The following is a 13,112-nucleotide window of genomic DNA, read 5'->3' as shown; positions in this document are numbered from 1 at the left end:
TTATACTTATTTATTGCTAAATTAAATTGAAATACGAAAATACACTTTTTAATGATTACATTGTATGTTAATAATAAATTACCTTGGTATTAACGTTTTCTGATGCAAAATGTTGATTACAATATTTTCATTTACCATACTTATTAATTTTGTTTTTGTTTGATTAAAAATGTAGATAGGTACCTATTTGAACAAATGTATTGATTTTCATATCACATTTTGATATAGAACATTTGATATGATTAATTTCCAAACTTTTTTTCAGAAAAATTACATTTTCGTTGTTTTATTTTTGTACATTCTTCATTACTATTTAAATCATCATTCTAAAAATTATATTTTAATAAATATGTTAATTTAGTGGGTATTTAGGTAATTTAATTTAGTACATATTAAATTAATTATTAAGTAAATACTTATCTATACTAGTCATGAAAATAATATAATTAAAAAAAAAAAAAATTACTCAATATGGATAAAAAACAAAGAAGTAAAAATGTGCAAAATAAATTTGACTTATTCTGAATTTATTGAATTCAAAACAAATAATTTATAGAATTAATTTTTATATCTCCAAAAAATAATTACTAAATAAAACATAATACATGAATAGAGTGGTTAAGATTACATACCAAACATATTGTGAATTGAAAAAAAAATTAAAGAAGCATTAAGAATAGAAAATTACTACTAACCAGACACAAGTCCTTGAGCAATTAACGCAAGAAAAAGAGAGAGATAGGTACTTCAGTGTATTGGGTAATACTAATATAAGAATGTTATTAAGCTTATATATTAATACTCATATAATATGATATAGTGGTTGATACAACACTTAGACAGTATTTGATTGAATAAGTTTTTAGAAAAAAAAACACAGTTTACTCAACTATATGAAGTAGATAATAGATCTTCACTACACATTAGTATAAAAGGAAAAAATTCTTATTTAAACTTATTTATTCTACGAAAATAAAGTAATAAATAACAAAGACAAAAATTAGTTATTTTCTCTTTACAAAAATATTAATCGTTTTTATGTATAATGATATTAAAAAGCATCTTTTATGTTTTGTAGTTGTCGAATAGCTAAATCTGCAGGTAGATCGAAATTATATTGATTCAATTTTTCCAGTGAATGCAATGCATCGTCAAAACCTGAAGAAAATAAAATTAAAGTTTTAATTTTTAATTTTATGTACAGACTATAATTATAGATACTTAATTCTACTTACAGTCTGTTACTATTTTAATATTTTAAAATTAAAACCTATTTAAATTTTTTGTATTTTCTACTTTCTGATTCAAATTCTTAACACTTTCTAATAAATACAAATATTTGGTATAAGTTAATATTTATTTTATTAGAAATAAAAAAAGAAAAAGAAAATAACGTTAATTAATTCATTATTTATTTATTTATTTTTTTAATTTGATACGCATTTACAATGTTAATAGTTCATAATTATTAATTTGTAAGTTTTAATACATATGATTCCAATCTTTAAACTATAATAACTAAAAATTTAATATCGATTTTATGAAATAAATATCTATATGGAATATAAATATTCGTATTCATATATTATAACTGCGATATCACCATCACTTTCTTCAGTATTTAGGAAAATAAAATAATAAACTGAGTTTTGTTAACTCTGTTTCCAACACGTAATGAACATCACAGAAACGAATTTAATAAATACAGTTTTATATCGTTATTAACTGTTTGTTATATTTGTTTTAATTAGTTTTGATTAAATTTTTTTATCACTATATGTTTAAATATAAAATCGTTTTTAATATGTACTTTTAATTTATATGAGACAGATAACATAACTTAATTTAACGTCTTCTTAACATCAATATATCTGTACCTATATTTTTCAATAAAGTAAAAAATAAATCGAACCTGTTTGTGCTACATAACTCCAAGGTTGATAGTAAAGTTCGACCAGTGGTTGACATTTGAATATAAATTTTAACCAATTGACTAACATTTTCGAACTGAAATAGTAAATTAAGTATTACTAATAATAATTATAGCTTATTGAATTAATTGTTTGTGATCAGCCAAATTTACTACTATTTATATTTTTAACTTAACACTTTAAATATAGATAGTGTTAAATTGTATACATCTTACTTCAGTCCAGCACATACGAATGCCTTAAAGCACGAACCGTAACTTCGTTTATATCGTGAATGGGATGAAATTATATTCCCAATAATAGATAGTAGACACTATATTAAAAAAAAAACAAGGTCGGTTGAAAAATAAAAAATTCTAAATTCACAAAAAAAATTATCGATGCGAGTAATTACTTGTTTATAAGAAATTGATGATTTGCAGCCTTCAATGTCTAAATTGAAACTTTGAGAAAGTTTACGGGCTGGTGTCGAGTTGAAATAATCACCGTTTTTTATCTCATAGTATTTTAATATGAGCTCCCAAGCGTGCATTGATGATTTTGAATTGTTCATCTTTGGATGCAAACAGTCCACAAATGGTACGACACTCGTGCTTTGACCCACCTGCATAATATATTATTTTTACGGAATTAGAATATTTTTTCCTATTGACTAGGTATCTGTAATATAATTATTATAATTAATATAATATTAATATCTAAATGTCCTAATATAGAGGCATTTTAAATTGTTTAATAACTTTAATACATTATTATTGTCATTAAATGTGCAGTTAGTTAGTTAGTTATCTGTATTATCTGTATATTAATACAAATAATACAGATAACTGCAATAAAAAATTTAAAAAGTTGGATAAGAGGGTACCTCAAAGGTACCATTTTGAGTTACGTCTGTGTGGCTGTGTAGGTGTCGAGTTGGCCAGTAGCTGTGATGGACGTGTTAAATTTGAATTCTATGATACGATATTATTATACATGAAAAAAAGAAGGAAGACGGTCTATCAATTATTAGTCTATAATATATCACTTAGTGATACATTAAATGACATTTATAATATTATCAATTATTAAAATAGTATACATTTATAACATGTAGATATTTAAAATGACGTTGTTTGTAGTAAAATATAATAATACTAATATATATTATGTTAAAATTTCAAGTTCTGCACAAGAATAATATTTTGAACTACCTACTTAAAATTAACTAAAATTGTTATTATTCATTAAAATATCAAATTCTGTCAAAATATTAATTTCAAATGTGCATAAAAAAAAAAAATGATGCTTATGTATTTTTAAAAATTTTGAATTTTATTAAGTACTACTAATTATGAATCTCGTATTAAGTTTTCCAACCTCAATTATAAAAATTGTAAGTCAAAAAATTATTAATCAGTTTTAGTAAATTTTAATAAATATTCTAAAAATTTAAAATTCAAACGCTTATGAAAAAATGTGCTTATTAACTTATGTGCATCTTCTATTAAATTTTTAAGCTTTTTGTTGGATCCTACATCTTTTTATGTAATAACTTATATAATTTCAAAAATTTTAAATGCCTTTAATAAATAGCGTACAATTTGTCTAAATAATTTAAATGTTTCATTAAAAATAAAGAATGATAATTAAAGTAAAAATAGAATATTTCAAACTTCTAGAAAAATATTTTTTTAATAACAACAATCAGTTGAAGATAAATCTTGCTATATTTATTATACATTTGAATATATTATTAAAATTTGAAATTCAATCATTCATGAATTACACGAGCTACCAAAATACTAATTATATATATCCAAATTTCTAACAGGAACTACTTTCAAGGAGAGGATCAAAGGATTTTTTCTAGGTATTTTAAATCGTATACACAAATATTGAGAAAATGTTATTCATTATAAAATCATTATGCATTCATCACTCTATTCAGAATATAACAATTAAATAAATACACAAAACTATAATAAGTAAAAAGTAAAAATGTACTAGATGTGAAAACTATGTGTAGCAAAGCACTCATCTCACTTCACTTTGATATATTCAATAAATATCCATATCTCTATACCTACTATACTATATTGCATTATATAATGAATGATTTAAAAATAAAATTATATTATTCTTATTACTATTATAATATGTTTTGAATAAGCGACGTCCCTCTCTTAAATAAATAGAAAAATCGACTTTATTTTAAAACAAATTATTGTCTTACATTAAGGTAGTCGACCATTTTTAGAAAAATTGTGATGTTTTAGATGAGCAAAAGATTGGAATTTCTGATTACCGTGATACAATGTAAAATTTATGATCTATGATTAAAGTATTTTAAATTTCACGTTACCACCATGAGGCCATGTTGAATCAAATGTTGAATGGCTGGAGCTAATCGATTTCGAACCATTAACGCTATTTTCCCATTGCATTCTGTTGCGGCTATAGCACCCTCAGAATCTGACATATAATCACTATCGATATGAATTTCAGGTAAAGCAAGAGCTTCCAATAATTCTGAAACAACCAACTCTAAGTTGGCTCTGTAGTCACTATAAAAAATATCAAACATAATATTATGTTTTAATGTTTATACATTATTTTTTCAAATACAATACAAAATTATATAAAACAATTTTGTGATTTAAACTTTTAGAATTTTCCATCATCTGGCTTAATATTATAAATTTTTATGCATATTATTTTTATAAATAATAATATTTACATAATATAATGTGAATTCAAGATGTTCATATGTCTACTTTATATACCTATCATAAGTAAACGTAAAGTTTAGACTTACCCCCAATGATTTATTTTCATGGATTTCTTCAGTGTATTCATTTTGAAATGTTGTTGAGAGCATGATATTTGAGTACCGATGAACATTTGTATTATTGCAGTTAACCGTCTAACTGCACCCATCGTTTTCTATATGTATTTAAAATACAAATATTTTTAAAGATTAGGAATACAAGAAATACACTGATAAAATCAACATAATTTTTTAAAGTATAAAATTTATATTTTTCATCATTAACACTGTAACTAGGTTAATATTATTTAAACAAGTTATTCTATACTCGATATTCATACTAAAATAATAGCATTAAGAACAAAGTTTAATTTATTTTTACTATTTTATCGTTATAATCTACAAAAATATTAGAGTAGTAATTAAAATTCATAATATATTAATGTTTTATTATTTTTGTTTTTTGAGACTAAGCGAATATATTTTATTAACATACAAAGAAATAAAATTAAAAATTTGACTTATGAAAATCTTGAAAATATTTCAAGTATTTAGAAAATGTTATCTTGATATGTAAGAAAAGGCAATACAAAAATTTTATAAAAAATTCAAATATTTATGATTTTTTTATATTTGAATTAAAATAAAATATCAAAAATAGTTATTTTACAGGTGAATATTTAATGTTGCAAACACTTGAACTTCAAACGCTCATAAAAAATGTATAAGACTTTTTGATAAACTTAATTTTTATTATAAATAGAAAAATTTATAAGGAATCTTGTGTTAAATTTTCAAATCTTAACTATAAGAAGAAACATTTTTATTAATATCTTATTACAAAATAATTTGTTAATTTTCCGGATTTTAAAAATGTTATCAATATTATAAATGTAAATACTCATAAAAAAAATAATATTTTGACTGTGTGTTTTTGATATTATTTAATTGATACATGCACATATTTTGAGGAATCTTTTATTCCATTTTTCAAAAATTTCAAGTGTCTATAATAACTCAAAAATTTAAATGTTTTAAAAATTATAGTGTATATAGAAAATGCTATTTTTGAAATTAAATATTTTGTAATTTTCAACTTGTTTTTACCTATATTTAGCTCATTTTTATACCGGTAATAAAAATAATTGTATTTAATATAAAAAAATTAAGACTATAATAAATAATAAAAGTACATAACGTGATTAAATTAAGTATAATTACCACGTCTCTCGATTTGCGTTCAAAACATCTGTCTTTAGATACTGATATTTTTGTGACTTTCTCTCCTGATGATTTTAATTTGATTTTACCAGCTGTAAATTGTTAATATAAAAAATTTAAAAATATATCTAGGTAACAGGTATACTATGTGTCAATTTTGTATTGAATTAGAAGTTAATCTAAAAAAAAAATATTTAGTTAATTCTATATTTTGTTATCGACTTAATTTCAAACAATTTCGTTTATCAATTAGTATAACTTAAAAATTATTTTGAATTTTTAAACCTTTTTAGTCGTACTTTTTGGTAAATATAATAGTTAAAATTTATTTACAATTTAATTATTAAAAAAAAATAATAAAATTGTATTTAAATATTATTGTACTAATTTGTAAGGTCTCTTTGGATTTTAAATTTATTTTTATTATTATTTAACAAACATAAATAAAACATGATTATATATGAAAATTCTTCAATTCAAATAAATTATATTTGAATTAAATTTAACTAAATTTTGAATATATATATAATCATATGAAAATAATTAACACAACTCTCTTGGTATGTATTCTGTACAATAATTAATTAATGTTATACTTACTTTGTAAATATTGTATAAACCTCTCAAGATCAGCTATTTGCGTTTTTAACTGACCGACCAAATGTTCTGTGGCTTTCATTGGATTTACCAACTAAATAAAAAGTTGGATATGTATATTTTACTGGTTATTAAACAATTTTATACTATATTTGGTATAGGTAAAACAGTCAAGTTGTACGATTCAATTTAATAAATCGAAATTGTTAATTATTTTTGATTTAACTATTCCAATTTTATATATAAATTAAATGACATTTAATATTTATACTCAATACATCTTATATGTATTTATAAAAATAAATATTATTAAATAAAAAATTCTTCTTTTTTATAATAGTACTTCGTAAGCAATATCTTATTTATGGAGAAAAGATATTATACATATCTACATTCTACAATGAAGAATATTATTACAGGTTTAACAAATAATATATTTCACGACAATATATTATTCAAAAACTCAATACTTGAAACTTGAAAGTTAATGAGATATTTAGACATTTGAGTAGGTACTTGATGCTTCTCAATAATAGTGGTGTGTAACCATCGAGAAGTATATACATCTCGATGTGTGTAACATAATAACAAAGTGGGTGTATAATGGGTATTGATAGAAGATTAATACTAAATGCATAAGGAATTAATTGAAATATGATATAAAATTTAAGTTTAATAATACCTACTACTTAAAAAGAATAAAAAGTTTTTCTAAAAGATGTGTTCTACTAACTCAAAAACTCTATTTACAAAATTTTGAAAATGTTTTAAGAGGTAGGTAATTTACTATATTATTTAAGCATTTTTTGTTTATATTTTAAACATACACATTGCTGCTCAATAACATCATATTATAATAGGGTTATTGAATAGTGCATTGTACTTGGTATTATTTATAAATTTATAATTGTATCAATACATTACCGAAAATAATTTATTGACTGACAATAATATTATATAATACCTATTGTTATATAACACCCACACAACAAGAAAACACAAATTTTACATATCCTTATATAATGGGCATTTTCTAAGTATATAGGTAGTGTTAAAACTTAAAAACCTCGTATAATAAAGGAATTACGAATATTTCATTTAAAATATTCACATACTGTACCTAAACCTAATCTATACCGGCTGTACTGATTATAGGTATTAACTAATAGATATAACATCAACAATACTGTTTTAATAAGCTATAGAGAAGTTGTCAGTGTTAATTTCAAATAACCTACTTATGAGATGTTAATGTAAAAGTTTAGGCATTTTACTAAAATATAAAATTATAGTAACTTAAAAGTGTTAAGTAGTATGATTTAGTTGATTGATTATGTACCTTTTGTATGGCGTTGTCGACTTCTTCTTTTAGTTCTTCTACGGACATGTTTTTAGAGTTTTTGATACTTAAATTTAATTTTTTTTCTACTTGATCTAAAAATAAAACCATTGGATTATGATAAATTAATAACCTGTACGAAAAAATAAGATAATATAGAATATAAATTTGATGTAAATTAAAAAGAGGATATTTACTAATTATATTATTTTGCCTTTCGCGGAAAACGTCTACGAAACTTTCTGGAAGATCAAATTCGTCTTTGTTATTGTATATATGGTTTTCTAAAGCTTCCAGCTGTTTTTTCATTTCTCTGATTACTTCAATTTGAACTTGATGTTTTTTTTCCACCAATTTTTCGTCATCATTCTAAAGGTAAAAAGACTATACATTTTCGTTCATAAATTGCAATTAATAAAAGTCTACCGTCGTTACGAGTAAGTGGTTCAAAGAACAATTCGTATACACATTTGGGATGCCTTTAAATGCAAATTCCTCTAAATTTTTAAGCAAATGTTTTTTCTCTTCATCAGGTGATTCAATAATTTGATGAATTCTTAACTGTACCTACATATTAAACACATATGTATAATTATAATCAATTTGGGTACTTCGTGTTAGTAAAAGAAGAATTGTTTCAAAATTTGAAATATAAAAGTATTATAATTTTAAATAATTAGTTATCAAACTTATATAAGTCTTCATAAGAAACTATAGTGCAATTAGTTAAAGAACCAGAAGAGTGTAATATGATAAACAATATATAAGTGCTTGTACTCATTATAAACGTGTATGCTACCTGTGAAAAATGTGAAGTCAAAGCTATAACAGATGAATGAAGAATTTCATATTGTTCTTCTAAGTATCCAACTTTATTGTTTTCACTAAAAAATCAAATTTTGACATTTCATAATTCTGTATTATTTATAATAATATATTAAGCATATCTATTTGTTATTTTTAACTAAGTAGTTATATTATAATAAAATAATACACCACTTATAATTATAATAATAATAGGAAAAGCAAAATTTGAACAGTCCATTATTTGGAGTAATTAATTATAAGTGGTGGATCATTTAAAGCCAAATCGACTAAGATAAGAATCGAGTATCAAACACAAAAATATAGTTTTTTTAATTTTGTATTTCTATATTAAATATAATTAATAATTTATTGAAGACATTTTACTATATATTAAAAACCATAATAATAATAAAAAAATTGTTCATCGATTTAGCAGAACTATAAATTACAATTTTTAATACATAATTAACAACAGATTTCCGATTAAATTATATTGTTATAATAAAAGTTATAAATTTATAAATGTTTAAACGTGTGCCTCTTTCCTTTAACATTCAACAATATAGACATAATTTTAAAGTACTGTATGGGTTGGTGAAGTAGTGTCTCGCAATATCATAAATATCCTCCCAATAATTTTTTAAGTTATAACGCTCCAAAACGAGTCTTATCAAAAATTTATTTGGAAAACTTAAGCCTCTCAAAAATATTCTATAGTTGTGTTCTGCGCTAAAAATGTCTTTTGAATGAAGGTTTTTTTTCAACTACTATACATTTGAATTATTGCATATGTTTTTTTTTTGTATATGCTAATTAAAAATTAAAAATACAAAAATAAATATTACATACATTACGGAACTTCATTCTCCTTCTCAGTTTTACATCGCAGACTGTCTATATAGTACTGCTATGGTACAGGTAGGTTAAACATTTTGTTTTGCCATTTTTATTTTAAATTGTTGTCATGTTTAAAAAAAAATAATAATAATATTATGGCGCTGGTAAAAATGTACTCGATACTTCTTTTTATAAATTTGAATTTGTTAATTCATAACTGTTATTATTGTCAACAATAATATACTATGATAGATAGGTCTTAAAATGATGAGCAATGAAACATTTTATAATATTCTAATATTATGACACTATATGATTATAAAGAAACCTATATTACGATTGTTGGCTGTCATTATTATTAAACAAGCAATATAAATATTATATGTGTGGATGAATAATAATAGACACATTTTAAAATAGTAAATATTAATAGGGCTACAACTCAAATATTACACAAAAAACTCGGATATAACGTAAGTACTAAAACCCAGGCAGCATTTCGAATTAAAACTAATATTTTTTCAACGTTATCTTTGGAAGGCAGCTAGTGTATAGTCAAAATTTTAATTTTGACGTTCATTTTTATATTTTATTTTACTTACATTAATATTTTAAGTACATAATAAATTGTAACGTATGGTAGAAATTAAAGTTCCTCGATGATAATAGGTACTTTAAGCATTCAAGCTCTAGCGTACTTTTATAGGACTAGAAATTAGACACTTCACGATTTCCCAACGTTTTAAAGAGTATTCCAGACATAAGACAGTCTATTCGAGGATCATAGATATAATTAATTGTATTTAATAAAGGAATTAATCATAGAGGTTGAGCAATAGATAAATTCAATTTTTGTAAATATTCTAAATAACTCAAGTCGAAAAAAAGGTTTTTATAATTTTAAATTAAAACAATTTAAACCATATGGTGGTATTTTTAAATTCAATCAATATACCTACTATTGTTTTACATTTTAAGACTTTGTGCGATAAATTATAATTTTCTCTGGTTATATATTGCTCTAATTCAGGATTCATACTAGTAACCTATAAGTACTTACTACTAAAATTTAAAAATCTAAAAATGTTCATATTTTAAACATTTATTTATTATTTCGAAAAATTTTAAGAATAATGACTCTATAAAAAAAAAATATTTTAATAATTTTAATAATTTAATCGTAGAACTTACTTCCAATTCATGTGACTATTTTCACAAAACGAATAAAGTGCATTGTCGTGTTCATCTGCAATATCCGTTCGATTACAATTATTGATGTTAATATTACTGTCATCGTTTGCTTTTATTATTTCCATTGTAAAATTAGTTGACGTTTAAATAATTGTTTGCAAAATTAACTTCAGAAAAGTTTGTTCAATATGGCAATTTAAATGATTAGAAAAAAATTGTGATTAGATAGAATTAAAATAATATTTAATAATATTTCAAGTAAACGAGTGTAATTGTATTTTTTAATTTTTTTTATTATCGTTGCTTCAACTTTACAGACATAGAAATTTCACACGATACATTAAAAAAAAAAAACAAACGATATTTGTCTTTAAATTTTATATAAACACTGGAAGTTGTTGTTTGCTATAACAAGTTCGCTATCAAACTGTCATGTGTAAAGCGACTCGGTTAAAGAACACTAAATACGCAACCCACACGTTCGTCAGTTGCAGCTGTTAATACTATATAGAAGCCTAGATATGTGTTACAGGGAGGGCCTATCGATTTTTTGTATGACGTCAGCAATGGGTTCTCAAAGTTCGTGTTCGACTTAGCGCATAGCATATCATTATACTGTACGTTGTCAAGTATACAACATTGAATATATAATAATATAGGCCGGTAATTGCACACTATATATGAAACCTTAATAAAAATTAATTAAGTGTAGATTGTGCAGCGTGCGCATAAGGATTTAAATGGATACTTGTATATAGGTATTATATTATAAATTAATTGGTGTGTGCTTTCGCACTTTTAAATTCACGTTAAATAACATTATTATTTATTGTTTACGCAGTAGTATAAATTAATTAATAATTATTTTATAAACTGACATGTTACGTATATTACATAACCTAAGTAGATACACTGACTATATATTACCACAATATTTCGCATGGTGTTAAACAAATATTTACTTAAACGATTTAAACGATCAATTTATACTTTAACAGGTTGTCCGCCGATAATACCTATGATTAATTTTACGTTATTAGTTTTCATAATAAACACTATTAAAACACATTAATTAATATTGTTATAAAGGTATACCTATTAAATATGTTAAGGTTGAATTTTATGTAACTATTGAGGAAAATAAAATTATTTGCTTGTCAATAAATCATAACGATAAAATGGAAGTAAATTTGAAACTATCTACGTCCAGTAGTGGACTATATTAATATACCGCGGCCAGCAGGATATCCGGAATTGCTTCGGAAGGACGCAGCGAATAGTGGACTGTTCGATTAATAATTTGATGAATTTTTGTTTATGGCTATAGAGGAAAATACATTATATACATTTAGTATTATATTCTGTTTTTAATTTTTATCAATACAAAATATAAGTCATTTGTTTAGTCATAATTACTAATAAATTTAAAGGTAATATATTATCTAAATTACTACAAAATAATCAAACACCAATGCCCTAAAAAAAAAAAAAACACTAAATATAATATACAAAGCGTTAAAAATTTAATGGCCGGTGAAATAATTTTCTCGAGCCAACATTTTTTTCATAGTCCACCATTGCCCACATCTATAATTTATTTATTTTCTTAAGTTCTATAATTTAAACTTTTAAGTTAAAATATATTAATCATTAGTAATTTTATACGATTTAAGTCGTTCTCAATATTTTAATCAACTGATATTATTAGTGGCGCAACAAAGAGAGATAAAAGGGTACGATAGCTGCCGGGCTCAGACCCTAGGGGACCCGAGGTACATTTTTCTTTTAATAATTTACTGTTTTAAATTTATTTTAATTAACAGTTAAGTTAAATTTTAATTTTATGTAATTAATATGAACAATATTACGTTATAAATTCAATTTTTATGTATACGAAATGCTTATAATGACTTATTGGAAATTAAAAAAAAAAAACTTCAAAGTATTTATACATATTTTGTAAATAGTAAGAACCTATCGATAGGTAAATCACATATATGTAAATATTAAAAATTATATACTTATTATTTATAATTAATTATATTTAATCTATATATTATATTTTACAAAGCAAATATTATATCGTAGGTATATATTAAAAATATATTTATAGAAAATAAAAATTATAAGAACTACAAAATATGCACAACAGATTATTGTTTTATAATTTATAATGGAGGATAAAATTAAATAAATATTTTGTCATCACATAATTTATTTTGATTTTAGAATTTAACAAACAACATATTTCACAGTTAAATTGTATAGAGTGATTATTTTATTAAAGAACACTTATTTTCAGAATCTGTTAACGTTTTTAAATTTATTTTTTTTACATAATTTCTGGTCAAAATAAAACAATATATTTATTTTTTTAAATAATATTTTTATCGCTATAATTTTTTAAGTTTTTACTTTTTTTAAAGATGATATACATTCT

General features: G+C 22.8%; 1 protein-coding gene across 1 annotated transcript; it reads right to left on the bottom strand.

The window, feature by feature from the left end:
- Positions 1-1,005: 1,005 nt before the first annotated feature.
- On the bottom strand, positions 1,006-11,160 carry LOC112603742 (RUN domain-containing protein 1). The gene is made up of 13 exons (XM_025352467.1): positions 10,673-11,160; positions 8,637-8,721; positions 8,264-8,404; positions 8,035-8,206; positions 7,838-7,932; positions 6,502-6,592; positions 5,902-5,993; positions 4,729-4,856; positions 4,276-4,477; positions 2,326-2,535; positions 2,147-2,244; positions 1,913-2,007; positions 1,006-1,158 (listed from the first exon to the last, which is right to left on the bottom strand). The coding sequence occupies exons 1-13, from the start codon at positions 10,795-10,797 to the stop codon at positions 1,052-1,054; spliced, it is 1,641 nt and encodes a 546-aa protein (XP_025208252.1). The 5' UTR covers positions 10,798-11,160; the 3' UTR covers positions 1,006-1,051.
- Positions 11,161-13,112: the final 1,952 nt, after the last annotated feature.

Source organism: Melanaphis sacchari, unplaced genomic scaffold, assembly GCF_002803265.2.
Source record: "Melanaphis sacchari strain LSU unplaced genomic scaffold, SCAv2.0 Contig110_pilon_pilon, whole genome shotgun sequence".
Taxonomy (NCBI): Eukaryota; Metazoa; Arthropoda; class Insecta; order Hemiptera; family Aphididae; genus Melanaphis; species Melanaphis sacchari.
The sequence above is the reverse complement of the archived record's forward strand: the minus strand, read 5'-3'. Positions and strand labels throughout refer to the sequence as shown.

Bases quoted from the DNA above. Each gene is read 5' to 3' on its own strand.
- LOC112603742 (XM_025352467.1), bottom strand. From the start codon at position 10,797: ATGGAAATAATAAAAGCAAACGATGACAGTAATATTAACATCAATAAT. The intron at 8,405-8,636 runs GTAGCATACACG...TTTAATATGTAG, and splicing joins TGACTTCACATTTTTCACAG to GTACAGTTAAGAATTCATCA. The intron at 8,207-8,263 runs GTAGACTTTTAT...TTTTACCTTTAG, and splicing joins ACCACTTACTCGTAACGACG to AATGATGACGAAAAATTGGT.